This window comes from Phyllostomus discolor, chromosome 7, assembly GCF_004126475.2.
Source record: "Phyllostomus discolor isolate MPI-MPIP mPhyDis1 chromosome 7, mPhyDis1.pri.v3, whole genome shotgun sequence".
Lineage (NCBI taxonomy): Eukaryota > Metazoa > Chordata > Mammalia > Chiroptera > Phyllostomidae > Phyllostomus > Phyllostomus discolor.
In genome coordinates, this window is record NC_040909.2 from 9,146,173 (window position 1) to 9,164,866 (window position 18,694).

The following is an 18,694-nucleotide window of genomic DNA, read 5'->3' on the forward strand; positions in this document are numbered from 1 at the left end:
TGTGAGGGCAAGGCAGGAGGGAGAGCGTCCCGGAAGGAAGGGGCGGAGCGTCACTCCAGACTCAGTTTCCTGCTGCGCTGGGTCCCGTCGGTCTTTCGTTTCTCCCAGCTGATGCGGTGGGTAGTTCCCCGTGTGCCGACAGCCCGTGCTAGTGTTTGAAAAGTATGAGTAGTTTTTGCCTGAGAGATATTTCAGACTACGGTAATTAAGCAGCACATTATTAAATTTTGTCACGGGTAAAGGAGCTCCTTATAGACAAGTGTGAATTTGCTTTTTTAAGCTCCACAGGTTTTGGGTTTGACTTGTGCAGTGGTGGTGTCCCGTGTCTTTGGTCTGCTCGTTATCGAGAAGATCCGTGCGCTGAACTCTTGAAGCAGCACTGATACATTTCTGCTGATTTCGTCATTTCTCTCTCTGCATTTGACCGTTGTCACACGTCTATGAGAGTGCGGCTTGGCTGTGATCAGCGACCAGAACAGAGGATGCCATCTGCTTATATGGAACTTAAACATTTGACTTCGTCCTTTCCCCAGGTGCTCACAGATAGGGCTCCGAGTAACCGTAAGCAGAAAGGCAAAGCCGTGAATAAATCTACACGAGAGCCACCCGAATTCTAAGGGTTAAGATTTCAGTGTACTTGGCGTGTATGGATTATGGGTAAAACCACTTCTGTCCAGTTTATGGTGGGAGCTGGCTGCAAGCTCTCTCTGAGGAGCAGGCGTTGGCTGGGAGGAGAGATCAGGACAGAGCTGGGGGATGGACGGTGCCAAGGGAGGCTGCTGTGCAGGGAGGGGCCTTCGCCTGATGAAGTCAGTGGGCTCGTCGCCCTTTGGAGAGATGCGGGGGATGGGAACTTGGGGAGATGACTGGCGGTCCAGCAAAGGGGATGGAAACAGACCTAAAACTTTTCAGCAACACCCTAAGCATCTAGAGTGACGGACCAGCATGATCCCTGGTTCTGGGGTGGAAACAGGTGGCTCAGAAATTGATGATAAATAAATGCCAGTGGTTTGAAAAAGAAATCAGTTTCTTAAAAGGCAGATGTCAATCATCAAACTACCGGACAAAAGGACGTGTGAAATCCAGCGTGGGAATGCAACTCTTTCTTTGGGGGTGTGTGTGTGTGATTTACTAGAGGAGCTGGAATTCGTCTGACCAGCCCCAGGTTCTGAGCAAGTTCATTGCTAATGGCGACAAAGTGCAGACAGCTTGTGGTTCTGCTGTGGCTCCTTGAAACACCAGCAACCCTCTCCTGTCCAGATGTGTTTGTTTGCCTTTCACTGTCACCCGGGGACACGGTTTCTCTCCATGGGCCAAGGGCACTGTTTTGTGATACACCGGCAGGGGTATCGGTTGTCTTCTTTTCCTCCTGCATCAGCGCTTGGATTTTTGTGAGGCAACAACGAACCGCGCCCGACAAGTTGCCACAAATCCAAACGTCACCCTCCAAACTGGGTCTGTGCCCCCTGGAGGCACTCGCCTGGGTGGCATTTTCAGACTCCGCCATCCATGCTTTCGTCACGGGAGGTAATCTGTGGCCCTCTTCCGTGCGTAGGCTGGTGATGTACATCGAGAGAGACAGCAGGAAGACCAGCCCCGGCAAGGAGCAGCAGAGCGGCAGCGAGTACCTGTCCCGGTGCCTGGGCCTTCTCATCCGTCACGTCGTGCAGGAGCTGCCGCGGGTCCTGGGTGAGTGGCTCGCAGGCTTCGCCTCTCTTCCAGTCTGCTGGCCTGTTCCCGCAGGCGAGTGCAGGGATACTCGTTCCTGGATGTGCAGTTTCAGGATGTGCCTGGGCCTCGTCTGTGTTCCTAATGACTGTGCATCAGGGACAGCATGGGGGGGCGGGGGTGGGGCCAGGGAGCCACCTGCAGGTGGTGGTCAGGTAGTGTTCAGGTGGCCTCGGTGGCAAGCTGGTGACTTTGGAAAACTGATCAAAGCAAAGCATTTTAACTGCTTACAGTTGGCCTGACGCTATTTAATCTTGAGGGTACTTTCCTCAAGATTTCTCTCTGCTTAATTCTGGATGAAAATATTTTCCCTTCAGATGAGAGCCGCACATTTATTTATCGTTAAAAGAACTTAAAGATGCATAAGCATTAACATTTAACATGAAGGACTTTTGATTAACGTTTGATAATTTCTTTGGTTTGACAAGTTTTAAATACAAATATCTAATAGTGATTTGTGAAGGCCGTTTAGTACAGCAGAAATTAAAGTAATGTAAGGCATGTGTACATTTAGTTTAAATCCCATTCCATGCTTTTTCAGCAGATGTAGCATTAAACCAGAAATGTTTCAAACGTTAAATTGATCCAATCCACTATGGTAAAATATACTCAGACTCTGCAATTCATAATAGTAAATTGGAGTAATGAAAATATTTCCATGGCTGACTGACATGCCTTTTAACTTCTTACTGATACTGGGGGAGAGTTTCTTGCAAGTTAATGATTGAAAATAGAGCGTTTCAAGATTCATTTATTTATTTTTTATTAATCATTTTATTGTTCTTCTGTTACAGCTGTCCCAATTTTTGCCCGTTTGTCCCCCTCCTCCCACCCTACCCCCTCACTCCCACTGTTGTCCATGTCTGTGGGCCATTCATACATGTTCTTTGACTAGTCCCTTCCCCTTCTTTCCACCATTTATCTTAGATAGCCTTCCTTGAACCTCGGTCTGAAGGCCATAATCTGTCTGGTTAATTGGTAGCTGAGTTTCTTGTTAGAATACTCATTTTTTTTAAGGACATGATGATAGGATTCAAATATCCACCGCACACGTTTTATTTATTATTGGACTTATCATCCAGTGAGAAGTTTTATGAATCAGCCAGTTTTTATTTCCTTCTGTTCTATTTTTAAAAATTGTGATCTATAATCAGTTCACTTATTTTTAATATTTTTCTGTTTACCAAAGTCATAGGTGCTTATGCTTAAAATTTGGAAAATACCAAAACAAGGAAGAAAAATGATTTCTAAAGCCACCACTCTACCATAGTATGTATATATTCGACGTTAAATTTCTAGAGGAGAGAGATTGTGTTCATATCCGTTCTGCCCCAGAAGCCACAGCCTTTTTTTGTCACGGTGTCTGCGAGCCAGGCACACAGCGTCTTCCTCCTTCGTTTGTGCGGAGAGTCACTCCCCCCGCAGCCGCACTGGGTCTCCAGCCGTGACCGGGCATCCCTCAGTGTCTGTCGCCTTTGACCTTCATGCGCGCCCCGGCATGTGCTCTGCAGGTGACGTTCTCAACGCCTTGGCTAATGTGTCCGGTCGCAAACACCCATCCACGGTCCAAGCGAAGCAGCTGAAGATGTGCCTCCCCCTGATGCCCATAGTGCTTCACCTCGTCACCTCTCAGGTGCGATCTCACTCAGAGAAGAATAGTAGAACGGTGACTCCCTTCTTTGTAAACGGAAACGCACCCACTCAGATGAAACAGACTCGTTTTTTTTTTCCCCTCGTCCATGGCTTTCAGGATTTAATCTATGGAAACTCTCATCACACAGGTGTTTCGACCTCAAGTCGTCACGGAAGAGTTCCTTTTCAGTTACGGAACTATCCTTGTGAGTAACACTGGATTTTTCATGTCCCTAATACAAATGTGGCTGTCTCTGCTGTTTGTGGAACTTGGTGTCAGAATGAGGTGATTTGAAAATTCTTGTTGGTATTTATTTGTCTCTAGGGAAGTGACCTTTTTATATTTTTATCTGTTGATGATAATAAAACTTGACATTTGGAGAAAAATACATTTTCTCCTGATAATGTATTTTGTGCATAGACAGCCCCGAGTAGGGCAGATAAGTCCATAGAACATACTTTTATTGATTTTGGTATTAAACATCATGAAAAAATTTAAAATAACGAAACTGGTGAAAATGTTGTGCTGCGAATATATTATCATCATTATTTACCGTGGCTTACGTTCTCCTATTACGTACAACCTCTTAATGGGATGGCGTTTCTCTAAGTAAAGCTCAATTTAACTTTTTTTTAAATTTAATTTTGGTGAGATGGCTAACAGTGAAGAACAAATAGTGATTTGTTTTCATTCCAGCTTTTGCTCACAAAACATCGTTTTTCTGTCCACATGGAGGCTCATGAATTATGCCACCTTTCCCCCTTGCCTGGCACAGTTCCAGCATATATCGCTGATAACACGGGAGCTATTCAAAGGGAAAGAGAAGACATTTGTCACGCAGCATCTCCAGTCTTGCTTTGATGTTTATAATAAACACTGAAATGAGATTTTCAAAATGCCGCAGAGGCATCTAGTTAAAATGAAGGAAACATCTCAGTGTTATTGTTACTTTGGAGTATACAAAAATGACCGTCACCCACAAGTTAGGAGGTGGTTCTTTAGAAGGTTCCTCATGGGGCGAGGAGGGCTGTTTTGAAACACAGAGGGTGAGTGCAGGCACTGACTGTGAGTAGCGCGTGCTCAGAGCGTGCTCAGGCAGTGTGGTGGGGGGTCCTTTCGTGCTCGGTTTCAAATCTGTGTCATCCCAGCGCCTTGAATCCAGATTCTACAAAGTGTCTAATTTTTGTTCTACACTCGAGAGTTCGCAAATTATTAGAGTTTTGTTTACCACCTTCTTTAACTGGCTTTTCAATCTGCTCTTAGGCACATGATGGGTGTCATTTTAGCATGACCGAGTTCTGTATTTGTAATTCCATTGCATGACATAGATCAGTGCCTGAAAATGGTAAATTTGCTCGTGGAGCCCACCTTGGAATATTCTGGCACAGGGTTTGCTTGGGACAGCTAGAATTGCCCTGTGTTCATTCTCTTACATTTTTCTCACGTGGAGTACTTCTCTCTGCCTATGTTAACTGAGTGCATTCTGGGTTTTCAAGGAACTACCAAGTGTCTCCAACGTAAAGGTCTTTATGGATGTTCAGGAATCACATGTCTGTGTTTTAGGGAGACCCCCACTGCTCCCTGTGATTCAGAGACAAGGCGGGAGGCCGCCGGAGGAAGGGCCTCCTCACCGGGCCCCCAGGCGTGGGTGTGCTCTGTGCGGCCGAGGGGCGTCCTGTAGAGACATCCTCACGCAGGCCCGCTTAGGGAATGGAAATACCTGACCCGGTTCAAAGACAATTACAATGTGGGAAAATTCTAATCAGTTCTTTTGCCTTATAATGTCACTCAGGTAGAGGGAGTTTAGGCAAATACAGTGGAAAAGGTCTTTCAGTGCCCTTCAGGTGATTTTCCTGGTTGGAATCATGGCCAGCCCCAGAATGATTTGCCGTTTTTCTGATCACATCCGTTATTTGGCCCTAGCTGCGTGTTCACTTTTCTCATACCCAGTGCTGATGGCTGACGAAATGCTAGTGATGGGGAGAGAAGTGTTGACTATAATTAAGGACCTGGGTTTAGTCATCCACACAGCTCTCGTGCACATTACTATGAACTGTTGAGGGTTGGACGTTGCTTCTGTGAGTTGATTCACAATCTATCCAGCAGGCACCAAAGATGCCATTCGAGTTGGTAGCGCCCGGCTGATGCTGTGAGGTGCAGCCAGCTCCCCAACATTCTGCAGCCTCTTAGAAATCTGCAGTGCAGATTAGCCAATTATAGCCTCTTGAGTGTCCCGCTTTCAGAGAATTCTTTTTAATTGTGCTTAAACAGAAGTTTCCTAGACTGGTTTGGGAGGTTTTGTTTTTGGTCTGTTCTGGGCAGCACGGCTATGCATGTTCTGTGGACGGCCCATGGAATGACCTCGAGACACTGTCCAGAGCCCAGTGCGTCTCTGTCCTGGTGGCTCGTTCCACTCACACGCAGATGCTGGTGTCTGGAAAGCCTGATTGGTCTCTCCGGGGGTGAAGAACATTTCTGTGTTTTCCAAGATTTATCTTTGGGGTCGCTACTGTACTATGGCAGGTCTGTTGTCTGCTTATATTTTAAAAATATGTCTTCATTTGAGGGATTCGTGCTTGGCCCACCTTTAGCAGCTCTGTCCAGTGGCGGTAACTGGCTGCCGAGAAGTTCCTGAGCTTCTGGTGGAGCAGCTCTGCAGGAGCTGTTGGCCTGCCCCGGGTGGGTGTGGAGACCGCAGGCAGGGTTGGCGGGATCCCCACTCCATCCTGATGGAGGAGGCTGGGCGGAGGAGTTTTGAAGTCAAGCTTCCCATTGGCTTCCATTTCTAGACTCGCACCAGAGCATGGTTTGCCTCTTTGACCTGTAGACGTCTTTTAGTTTTTAGGTAGAAAAATTGAGGATACTTCTTCCATATGGAGGCATGAGTACAGACTTAACTCCCCGCCTGCCCCACCAAGAAAAGGAAATGGTGGTCTTGTTATATTTTAAAGAGGCTGTTATTTGGGAACAAGATGGCAGGGTACCCATAAACCATTACGGAGCTTCCGACAGCTCCAGGCAGGAGAGGCGCGCACAGCTGATTATTGTCGTTGTCACTTCTCATCGGCAGAGGCAGCGTGTCCTCCTCGTACCTGTTTCCTCTCCAGTAAAATAAAGGGCCCGCGGGTGCTTTCAGCAGCCAGGCATCTGCGCAAGCGCGGTGGGCACTTCTGCGGTGGATACTGCCGCGCCTGGGGCCCCCGCTGCATTGGGCCGGGGAGTAGCAAGCAATGACAGCGAGGAGATGTGTTCAGGAGCTCGTGACGGGCGTTAACCTACTGCTCGCTGTGTTTCCTGTGTCTTTTTGGAAATGCTCCCGATTAATGAGCCGAGAGAGAGAACGTTTTTGTGTTTGTTCTTAAGTTCTGGCCTCATTAGTTTATAAAAGTGTGATGGCTGTGTGCTGGCTATAGTTGTCTGCAAATAGGCATCACAATTCCGATTTTCAAATAAAAGAGGAACGAAAGACATGATAAAATTCTAATGGATTTTCATATAAGGATATAATTGTAATCTCCATCGCTCATGAATCTTGACTTCCTCCGAGCATGGAGATAGTTATTGAAAGAGAAGGCGTACCTTCCTGCCCTCTGCGGGTTTTCATTTGAAGTGCGTGTTGCTTTGTTGATTGATTTTTTACTTCACTTGTAGTAAATAAGGCAGAGACAGGACACTCTTTATATTAAAAAAAATATGCTATATGATTATTCATTGCCATGTGAGTGTTCTTGTTGAATGTTTCTCCATGTTCTACAAGCCTTGAGCTTATATACCCAGTTTGCTCTGGGAATGTGTTTTCAGCTTTGTCGTGGTAGTTCTCCAGGACCCTGAATGGTGCAGGCCTGCCCCTGAGGCACAGCCTTCCATTGTTGCTTTGGGGGGCCGTGTCCTTCCCCGAGCTCCCTCACACAGGAGCGCATCTACAGGTGGGTGGCTGTCCTTTTAGTTCCTCTGCTAGGACTCCTGGCTTTGAAGCTGGGGTACCCTGGTGTTTCCCATGCCGATATATCATTGGTAAATCGGTGAAACATTGAGTAGGGGTTTTATGAAATCCAACAGGGGAAGCATAAGGGAGGAAATAAGTTGAGAGAAGCCTATAGTTTCACCCTCTAGATAACCCTGATTGACATTGAAAAGGAAACACATTCATATACGGTGGAAAATTCTAACAGTTCGGCAAGGCGGGAAATGAGAGCAAACACGCCGCCCAGCCTCGGCACGTACCCCCGCCAGAGGGGGCCTCTGCTGGTGGGTCCCTCCTCGGAGCTCTCGTTCACCCCCGTGTGTGTGTTATCTACGTGTCCTTTTAAAAATGAAACAGGGAAGGTCATGATGTACACATGTTCAGTCTTATCGTTCTTAGTAATCCCTAGACATTTTTGTAGATTTGTCAAAAGACGTGTCTGTATGAATTTTTAATTCAGCGTCAACTTCATAGTTACTAAGCAAAAATTAGGTGCTCATCTTCAAATTTCATGAAATTATTTCACCCAAATCATCATGGAACGTTTGCATTGCTTTGCAAATTTACTACGTTACTTCTTTCTTAGTCTTTTTAGTTTCGTTGTAGACTGAAAAAAAGGAATTCAGAATGTTCCATATTTTCAGTTTGAAATAAGAACATATGTCTTAGTTTAAGATTTTCTCCACAGGCAATTTGTGCTTACTTATTTAAATCATAAAATGTATGGTTTTTAAAGAAAATGTAGAAACTTACAGTGAGAATTGAGGAAAATACAACCATCCATTACTCCACACTAAAAGGCACCCATTGCCAACGTGCTTTTCTGCCTTGCGTTGTTTTTATTCATATATGCACTTGCTTGTAGAAAAGCTTTACATACATGTCACATATCTACATTGGACATATACTGATACATATGGCTGAGACTATGCTGCATGTTTATAGGTTTGCACTGTCTTTTTTCCATTTAATGTAGTATTGTAAGTATTTTCCTATACTTTACTTTTTTTCATACTTTACTGGTTACATATGTCCCGTTGGTGTGAACCATTTAAAGTTAGATAATCAGTAAAGTTCAAGAATACCCAAACAAACAGCATACTACTTAGGGACAAATGTGTGTGTGGTAAAACTATTTTATTTTATTTTTATTTATTTATTTATTTAAACTAATTCTTTTTTTTCTTTTTTTAAAATATTTTATTTATTTATTTTTAGAGAGGGAAGGGAGGGAGACAGAGAGAGAGAAACATCAATGTGCGGTTGCTGGGGGTTATGGCCTGCAACCCAAGAATGTACCCCGGCTGGGAATCGAACCTGGGACACTTTGGTTCCCAGCCCGCGCTCAATCCACTGAGCTACGCCAGCCAGGGCAAAACTATTTTAGAATGTCAGGGAAACGATGAATTTGTGGTCGTGGTTATCTCTGGGGCGATGACAGGCAGGCAGGGTGGGGGACGCTCATGCGAAGAATTGGGGATGTCTTAGTTCTTAGCTTGATGGGCGGGTTTCAGGATTTTCTTTGTTCTTTAAAACAAAAAAATCTATACATGTGTTCTTTTGTATATGTTCTATATATTCTTTTATATTTATCAAATGTTTTAAACTGGTAAGAACAGATACTACACTTGATCTTAGTCAAAAGGCTGAGAAGCGATTTATTTGTCAAACATTTTAAGAAAAACCTCTGGACCGTGGTTGCCCCATTTTCCACTCCAAGCGACTTGCTTATTTATTTTTTTATTCTGAGGTCATCTTATATTTTATTTGCTATCTGTTACCCTATACCACATATGGCACATGTACTGTTTTGGGGGCCGGGGCAGGAACTCCGGTGCAGCGCCTCTGCCCAGCGCAGGCTGGCAGTCAGTGCTGCGTTTGGGTCATGCTCATGAGCGCCTCTTCTGTCTGGGACACTCACCCGCCCGGGGGTGGGAGGGCCGCCCAGGGAGCTCACAGCCCAGCTGCCCAGGCCTGCCTTTCAAACAGTGTTGGGGGGTGTCCCGCAAGGAGACGTGAGCTTGGTGTGTGGGCCGAGGGAGTTGGGTTGGGGTCAGAGGCATCTGGGAGGGACTGGGAACAGTGGTAAATTGGAAGACTGGCCTTGAACTAAGGGCTGCGTCATGATGCAGTTGGTGCTTGACCTTCCTTTGAGATGACTGCTGCATCCGATGAGGGGCCGTTCTCGGTGACTTCCAAGGGCATGAGCGAGTGTGGCCGCTACTGGAAATGGTTGTGTATCATGTCGGTTGGATCCTCTTCATTCTTGCAGGCTGTCCTTCCTGGACTTACCTTACTATTGCATTTATTCCAACATTAAATCTTATTGCTAGCGATATCAATGTTTGTATGTTTAAAAATGATAGTTTATGATGCATATATACTGTTTCATAGGATCATATTTTAAAACTATGCTTATAGTGTCCATAATATGTATGTGGTACAATATTTAACACCTTTCATGAGTTATTTCATTAAGCATGGTAGGAAGTTTTGGGGTAAAACAATATATCTTATTTCAGAGTTATTTTGAAATCTCCACTTGCTGATATTTTTATTTTCTAGAGCCATATTAAATCGGTGGACTCCGGAGAAACTAACATAGAAGGAGCCGTAGGTGAGTAGACGGTGGGACATTTTGCGTCCGTGATTGAGATACTTTGACACTGTGATTTTACACATGTAAATAAACACCTGTAATGATTCACTGTCTTTTCAGGAGTGGTGGCATCAGAAGAATTTATCAAGATCACGTTGTCGGCCTTTGAAGCAATAATACAGTACCCTATTCTACTGAAGGACTATTGCTCTACGGTCAGTTCTGGCCGCTGTTGAGCAATACGCCTTTTCCTTTCTTTGCTTGGGAATTCTGCGTGCTGTAGAGATCTGAGTGCTAGTATACACGTACATCGTGATTTACTTACTTACTTTTTTTTAATACTTTTTTTTAAATGGTTAGTGCTTTGTATTTATTTATTTTCTTTTTTTTAAAAGATTTTATTTATTTATCTTTAGAGAGGGAAGGGAGGGAGACAGAGAAAGAGAGAGAAACATCAATGTGCAGTTGCTGGGGGCCGTGGCCTGCAACACAGGCATGTACACTGACTGGGAATCGAACCTGAGACACTTTGGTTCACAGCCTGAGCTCAATCCACTGAGCTACACCAGCCAAGGCACTTACTTACTTTTGATAGACATTAGGCTGTTTCTAGTTTGGGGCCTTTACAAATATTGCTATACATGTTCTTGCTTATGTGTTTTGCTCTACTTAAGCATGCATTACATTTAGGGTGCATACTTAGGAACGCAATCAGTGGTCACAGGATACACGTAAACTCAGCTTGTGCACTGAGTACCTTCGTGTTGTCCAAAGAGGAGGCACTGGGTGACGTCGACCCCGGCAGCGTAACCGTCTGACCCCATCCTTCCCAGCTCCTGTCGTTTCGCTCTTTCTAATGGGTGCCTACATAGCAATATTTCAGCCCAGTTTAACATTCTTGTGTGATCCAGACTATGAATGAGACTGAGTGGTTTTTCAAATGCTTGGTGACCATTTGGGAATTTATGACGTGCTCGTTCAAGTCGGCTTTTTTTTTTTTTTTTGGTATTTTTCATCTAATTTTAAACACTCATTAGCATAAAGAAGTTCATAATGTTTTCTTGCCACCTATTTTCAGTGTCTTTTGAATCTAATATCTCCTTTCAAATGGTTGTCATTTATTGTTCCTTTTTTTATTTTCTCTTATAATCTGACTAGAGGTTATTTTTAGTTTTATCAACTTTATCAAAGAGCCAGTTGGTTTCTTCTCTGTTTTTCTTTGCTTGGGTGTGCTGGTGGCAAACTCCGTGATGAAGTCGTTGTTTCTGGAGGGAGGTTTCATCTGGGTATTAAATTCTAGGCCAGCAGTTATTTCTGTTACTGTTGAATATTGTGAAGATGTTATTGCATTACCCTCTGTTCTGAATTGTAGCCATTGAGAGTTGAGCTGATGGTCTGTTTTTTGTTTTGTTTTGTTTTTCTGTGAAAATAATCTTTGTTTTTTTTCCCTCCCTTTAAGGAGTTTTCAGAGGGGTGAACGGGGAGGATCTTTGGTTTTCTGTAGATGCGCTGTGATTTAACTAAATGTAACCTTTTATTTATTCTGCGTGGGATTCTCTGTGCCTCTTGAGTCTGTGGATTGTCTTTTTCCATAGTTTCTGGAAAATTCTCAGCGTCCTCTCTGCTTGTTCTCTCTCTGCCTCCCTCCGCAGCTCGGACCACAGGTGCAGTGGGCTTTCTCACCGTGTTTTCTGTGTGTCCCGTCTTTTATCTCAGGCTTATGTTCCCAGGCATCTTGGCTTTGTTCTGGATAATCCTGTTTCTGTCTTCGCCGTCCTCCAGTTTGGTGCTAAACATAGCCATTGACTTATTTTTTCATGTGCAGAAGTTTTGTTATCAGTGGAAATTCTGCACGTCTGTTTTTATATTGCTTTTTATAATTTTCTGCTCCCTGAGTGTATTTCCCAGCGTGTGGTGTATCCGTTCACGTTTGAAGGATTTTGCTGTTTTACGCTAGGTACGATGACTCCAACATCAGAAGACTGCAGTGTGCTGTGGTGCCTGTTGCAACTTGCTCGTGTCCAAATCGGCGTGTGTTCTTGGAGACCTTCCTGGTATTCACTGCTCGTGGCCGCAGGCATTCCCTGAAGCCCGGCCTGCCTGTTTCCTCCCCCAGAGGCTTCGTGTCCATCTGGGGCTCTGTCAGTCGGGGCTGCCTTAGACTAAGGTCACTGGTGCCCGTTTTGCAAATCCCTGAGACTATAGTCTGAGACCGTGGCTTCCCAGGGCAGCCTTCTCAGCCTTTCCCAGGGGTGTGAGTGTATGTGGAGGGGTTGGTGACTAGATCTGGCTCCCCTTATTACTCTGGGTGTGTGGTCCCCGCTCCTCTGAGCCCAGCTTGGTGTTGGAGACTCACAGAACTCTGCGTGCTGGGGAGACGGGCACTCAGACCCCCGTCTCTCACCCTAGCGGGCCCGCCTGGAACTCGATGTTTGCATCGTGGGTAAGCGCCTCCAGGGCACAGCCCGTGAATGTGCTAAGATCATTGGACACACATGCTCATTCTGAGAGCTGAGTTCTGCTCCAGTCTCTCCTTGAGGCTTTCATTCAGAAACTGGTCTGTAAATTTCCTCATTGTCTTTTTGGACCTTAAGTATCTTTAAGATTTTGTTCTCTTCTATTTTATCTGGCATTTTTAAACTTGTTTCCATCGTGAGAGTTCATTCAACAGTACCCACTGTCCGCAGGAGCCCTGTGTACCGTGGTCGCTTTCTGAGGAATGATTCTCAGTCTGCTCTTGAGACAGTGTTTGCCTTGGTGTTGCTTGTTGACTCTTCTCTGATGGGCAATAATAACCCAATGATGATTTTTTTGTGACCCAGCAGTTATAAATATCTGTGCTTACATTTCAGTAGACATTTACTAGTTGATTTTCCACTCATGAAATGCTATGGTAATAGTCATTGAAACTGTCATGTGTATTATGAGAGGAGTGGTTTCATGGCAACTCCTGGGCTTCGTGAAAGGATTTTTTAGCGCAGTGACTCGTGGGAAATCCTCTAATTACCACTGCTTGACTGTGGCTGGAATACAGGGAGTTGAGGATTCAGCACCCTGAGGAGCATAACATTGTTTGAAGTATTAGCACAGCCTGTGTTCAAGGTCGCTGATCGAAACTTGATTATATGGAAGTGGTTACATGCATTTAATTCTTGCTGAGTGTGAGTGCTTAACTGAGATTTTTCCCCAGAGTTCCCAGAGTTTAGCCTATTCAGTGTTTCAGAGTTGGGAATGATCAGCGTGGCCTGCAGGGAAGTTAGAAATGCGACAATAATTTGGTTGGGACAGAGAATTTGTTCCATGCGTGGTGGTTTCAATATGTGTTATAATAGGAAGTGGAAAAATAAAGGTGATTCTTACCAGAAAATTCTGCTAATAATATACATAAGTCACCTAAAATACATTTCAATTTCTTTAACTTAAAAGAATAAGCTAGGTCATTTTTATGAAGAGCCTGCCTTTTCGTGTGTTTTTAAACTAAAGCGTGGAGGCTAATAAATACTGAGTAGTTGAAGTAAACCAAATTCGTGAGCTTATCCGGAGAGTCAGTGAGGATGCAGAACCAATGGGACCCTCAGAGACTTCTGGTCGGAGGGTAGGCTGGCCCAGCGACTTGGGCAACCTGTTTGGCAGTGGCTACTAAAGCTGGTAAATGTAAGCTTATTTTTTGCAAAGCTAACTGCTATGAATTATCATACCTATTTGCCTATCAGTTGATCATCGGCATAGACTTGTATTCATTGCATGTGTTTTCTGTAGCTACTGTGACAAATGACCACACGTGGAGTGCCTGGACACAGCACAGAGTCCGTGTCTCACGGTGCTGGAGGCCGGAGTGCAGAACGGGTCTCGGGGGCGGAAATCGGGATGTCAGCACACCTGCGCGTTCTTCGCAGGCTCTGAGGGGAAGAGCTGTTTCCTTGCCTTTTCCAGCTTCGGGGGGCTGCCTTCACTCCTTGGCTCGCAGCCCCTTCTCCCATCTTCGAAGCTGGCGGCACAGCCTCTTCGAGTTTGCCACTCTGGCTCCTGCTTTTGCTGTCACCTCTCCTTCTCCGACTCTGACCCTCCTGCCTCCTTCTTGTAAGGACGTTGGGTTATTACACTGGGCCCACCTGTATAATCCAGGATGAACACCTCATCTCACAATTCTAACCTAATCATGCCTGCAAAATCTCTTTTCCTGTGTCAGGCAACAGATGGGCAGGTTCCAGGGACTGGTGTGTGGGCACCTATCAACATTCTATCACAGATTCCTGTTTTTATCGTTTTGTGCTCAAATGACACCAGGTTTGGCCAGTGGAAACCCTCTCAAGTTGGCTCGTGTGTCCTTCTGACACACCCCAACACCCTTCTGAGCTATTCTTTACTTTCTGGCACAGCGAGATATTCTGGCCTGGCTCTGGAATGAGTCCTTTCCCCTGGGAGCCCTGGATCCCTTCGCTGGGAAATGGCATGAGAGATTGCAAGCAGGGCTCTAAGTGTGCTTCCATCTCCTGAGATGTCTGAGCTTCTAGGCCCTTCCAGGAAACACAACTGGGATATCTGTGCATGTGTATATGCATGTGAACACATGCACATAACCCACTCATATGCATGCTTATATATCATGCACGTACATGCATGTAACATATTTTGAATGAATGAATTCACACGTGTCTTCAAGCCTAATGCACCCCCACACAGTTCTCTCTCGCCTTCCTCTGCCCATAGTTGTGTGTCCTTCCTCCTCTGTGAAAATTCTGGTCTCTAACAACATCAGCACATTTTCACATGTGCTTAATCCTAATACATTGGAAATTGTGTTAGCATTGCTTCACCTAAGCCAGTACAGAAACGAACCTGATGAAATGAACTGAGAGAAATGAGCCTCTAGTGTGAAATGCATGTTTACCTGGCCGGTTGTCCCGAGCCGGGCCGTGTTTACCTTTGGCTGTAGCTGTGAGTTTCAGAGTCCGGTATTATTCTCTGTCACATCCTTGATCTGTCTCTCCTCTTGTCTCTGGGTTCCCATAGGAATTCCTTCCTCAAGCCCGTGCCTTGCGGCTCCCTCCGTTGGAGTCCTGTGTTATTGTACAGGGGGCTTGTTAACGTGCTTGGTGAGGTGTGGGGGCCCTGCCGGTGCAGGGCGTCATTTCATTGGCTTGGACAGCAGGGCGCGGGTGTTGGGCTGTGAGCCTTCTCCGGCCTTTTTATCAGCATAGAGAGGGCAAGTGTACAATTGGGATTAGGAATCAATTCAGCTGTAAACAATAGGAATTTTGTTTATGGTTGTCAAAATGGTTCACCAAATGAGGTAATAGATACCAAAATTAGACCTTGAAAGGGATTTGTCCTTTCTTCATTGTCCATTTTTTAAAATATATTTTATTCATTATGCCATTACAGTTGTCCCATTTCCCCCCCTTTATTCCTCTCTTCCCTGCACAACTCTCCACCCACCGACATTCCCCGTTGTCCATTTTTATTTGGGAAAAAAACTTGCTGTTTTGGAGGTTTTAAACCATAGTTGGTTGTGTTCTGCCTGGTATTACTCGTAAATCATAGAGGTGGTTTGTAAGTGGATTTACATCTTTTGCATTTATTTCTAAAAATCACCAAGATTACCTAGTCCTAGTTCTTGGGTGTGTTTGACAAAACCTGAGGATCACATGTCTCCTTTCCTCCAACATTTTGGTCGTTGTTTATCTTAAACTTGAATGATGATCACCAGCTTATATACATGAATTTGATGGTTTAATGCCAACCCACGCCAATTGCCAATTGGATTTTCCATTATATACTAAAGTTCCTTTCGTGAATCCTGCAGGTTTTGATTAATTACTGTTTTGATGATCCTAATGTCACTTTGACCCGAGGACTTTTTCAGAGTTAAGTCAGCTTGATGGTTTATTGAAGGTCATGCAGGCTTGAAATCCACGATGAATTTAGGTGTTGATTCCCTTGCCCCCACTCCTTTGATCAGTGATTCTGTCTGTGAGAAAAAAAGCGTAGATAGTGCTTGTTACCAGTTTTGTGTTTACTGAGATTTGAACCAAGTCTTTAACATCTTTTCTTTCAGGTTGTAGATTATATCCTGCCACCCTTGGTCTCCTTGGTTCAAAGTCAAAATGGTGAGTGACCACGTCAGCCCGAGTCCCAGCAAGTACACGTCCTGTCTTCACTCTGAGTCCTCGCGGTCACAGGCTCGGCGTTCTTTTCTTTTCAAGTGGAGTGGAGGCTCTTCAGCTTGCGGTTGCTCTCAGAAACCGCATCCCTGCTGGTGAGCCAGGAGGCTGGGGACGGCGGGAAGGAGGCGGACGTCGATGCGGACAGCAACCTGCTGGCTCTCATCAGAGATGGCTTACTTCCCCAGTGAGTACCACGCGCTGCACGCACATGGAGTCGGGTGGGCTGTCCAGGGTGCTTCCGTTGGATTAGATACAGTGACGGCACCGGGGTCTCCGTGTCCTTATATTCACGTCCACATGCTTGTGTACTCCTTGTAGGAGGGGTTAGAAACGGAGGCAGTAACTATTACCTGCAGAGGGCCCCGGAGAATCTCAGTCCCTCTTGCAAAATACCCATTTAGAGCTCTCTCTGTGTTCCGCAGGCACCCGACTCTGAGGTTAGGCAGAGTTAAAGGTGTTTGTGGCTCCAGGGGTGATACGTATTATTCAAGGTCAACTTGATCGGAGTACTGAGAGATGAAATTGGAACTTTTCTGGGCCCTACTGAGAAATCATAGAAATGGAAATCTTTTTCCCTGCCAAACTCTTGTAATGGAAATTGTTTAGTTACAAACAATATTTGTTTTGGAGGGGTTTTGTGGAACAGGTAGTGTATTCATTAACAGAAAGGAGTTATCTTTTCCCTTTCATCGCTCACACAGAACATGGGGATGAGCATGGAGATCTAATCTCATGCTGTTGGTGCGTAACATGCTGCACAGGTTTGGAGCTGAGGGGCAGTAGGCTGTCCCTTATAGCCCAGGTGTTCAGTGGGCTGTCCCGTGTAGCTGAGGTGAGCAGTGGGCCGTCCCATGTAGCCAGGGTGAGCAGTGGGCTGTCCCCTGTAGCCGAGGTGAGCAGTGGGCTGTCCCGTGTAGCTGAGGTGAGCAGTGGGCCGTCCCATGTAGCCAGGGTGAGCAGTGGGCTGTCCCCTGTAGCCGAGGTGAGCAGTGGGCTGTCCCGTGTGGCCGAGGTGAGCAGTGGGCTGCCCCGTGTGGCCGAGGTGAGCAGTGGGCTGTCCCGTGTAGCTGAGGTGAGCAGTGGGCTGTCCCGTGTAGCTGAGGTTTGCAATAGGCTAGGCCAACCCGGGTTGTGTAGGTGCGTCTGTGAAGCTCAAACAGTGGTGAAATCTCCTACCAATTGATGTGTTCCTCAGAGTGGATCCTAATCGTGGAGGGGCATGTGATCATGTTGACTGTGTGTGTGCTTATGTGGGTGAATATGACTTCGTGTCATGGGATTAATTCATGCTATTGGTGCTGACACTTCTAAACTATATGTAATTATATGCTTCTTTGTGATAATAAGATGCCTAAAAATGGGGTTTCGTGTAAAATGTGATTTTTGACAGATGCATTTTACATATCTCCCATCCAGCAGCTTTTAGAGAGCCACCTTTCAGGACCCGAGATGTCCCACACCAGAGGGGCAGGTTTCCTCCAACAGGACTTTGCAGTTTAGTAATAGCTGTTGATACGCATGCGGAATTGAAATCAAATTTCTTGCTACCTGAAGTTCGCCCACTTCTGGAATTGTGTGTAAAATGAAAAGCATTAGATCTGTAGTGGAGCGTTTCTGTTTTATTTATTTGTGCTGGAATAAATCAGACACATTTCCTCCAGCGTGCATCTTTACCTTCTCTAGAGGTGAGGGAGGAAAGAGGAAAATGCAAACGTAGGCCACGCGGCAACTCAAGAACAGAAGGAGTGTGGACGACTGGAGGTTTTCAGTAAGCGACTTGACGTGCATGTCGGATGACAGTAGGGCGTTTATTGGGATGTGGTCTGGGCTGTTTTCCGAACTGTGGACTGGCTCCGAGGTGAGGGGCAGGTCTTGGCTCTGCACGTCATTCTCTGAGCCTCGGTTTCCTCATCTGCAGAACGGGGACACTCCTGCCTAACTCGGACGCTAATTGGGATGATGAAATGGGGCACTTCTTGTAAAACACACTGAGTGCGGTGTGTGGGACACGGTACAGTCTTGACAAATGCTTAGCGCTCCTCCTATTATTATTAGCTCCATTGTTATAATCTCTCCTATTGTCCTCCAAAGTGAAGATTTTAATGGTAACGTGATAGTAATAGCGCATACTTCCCAGAAGTGAGGTGGCCGTTAAATATATGACGATGACGGTGCTTATCCTGCACATGTGATAGGTACGTGTTATGTAAACATGTTTAAGAATGAAAGATAAATAATGCATTCATTTAACCTGGACCCTTAGAAACCTTGGCAAGAACTTTGGTCTTGGAAGTTAACTCTCGGTAATTACAAGTGTAGAATTGCTAATAACGGAAAACTCATGTCCTCCACTGAGTATGTAAATATAATGGTTTAAAATTCTGAACTTTCTAGATTTATAGGAGCCATATGGCATCTGCTTCAGTTGGGCAAGTCTGGTGGCGCCCCTTAGCGGCAGGGGCTATGTCCCCAGACCCCTGGTCGATGCCTGAAACCCAGGACGGCCCCGAATGCTAATCCCCTCCTTCAGCTCCGCTGGCAACGTGGCTGCAGCTTCCTCCTCGGCACACGCAGCCTCCCCGGTGGCTTTTGTCTCTTTCAGT

The 18,694-nt window shown here is 45.6% G+C and overlaps 1 protein-coding gene and 1 pseudogene across 1 annotated transcript in view; one reads left to right on the plus strand and one right to left on the minus strand.

The window, feature by feature from the left end:
• ULK4 (unc-51 like kinase 4) overlaps positions 1-18,694 on the plus strand; it is a 317,975-nt gene that overhangs the window by 94,286 nt on the left and 204,995 nt on the right. The window contains 7 exon segments of the mRNA XM_036030480.1: positions 1,556-1,689; positions 3,240-3,361; positions 3,510-3,566; positions 9,891-9,942; positions 10,045-10,139; positions 15,983-16,034; positions 16,131-16,275. Of these exon segments, the coding sequence (XP_035886373.1) occupies positions 1,556-1,689; positions 3,240-3,361; positions 3,510-3,566; positions 9,891-9,942; positions 10,045-10,139; positions 15,983-16,034; positions 16,131-16,275 (657 nt within the window).
• LOC114502226 lies at positions 8,876-8,983 on the minus strand (annotated as a pseudogene).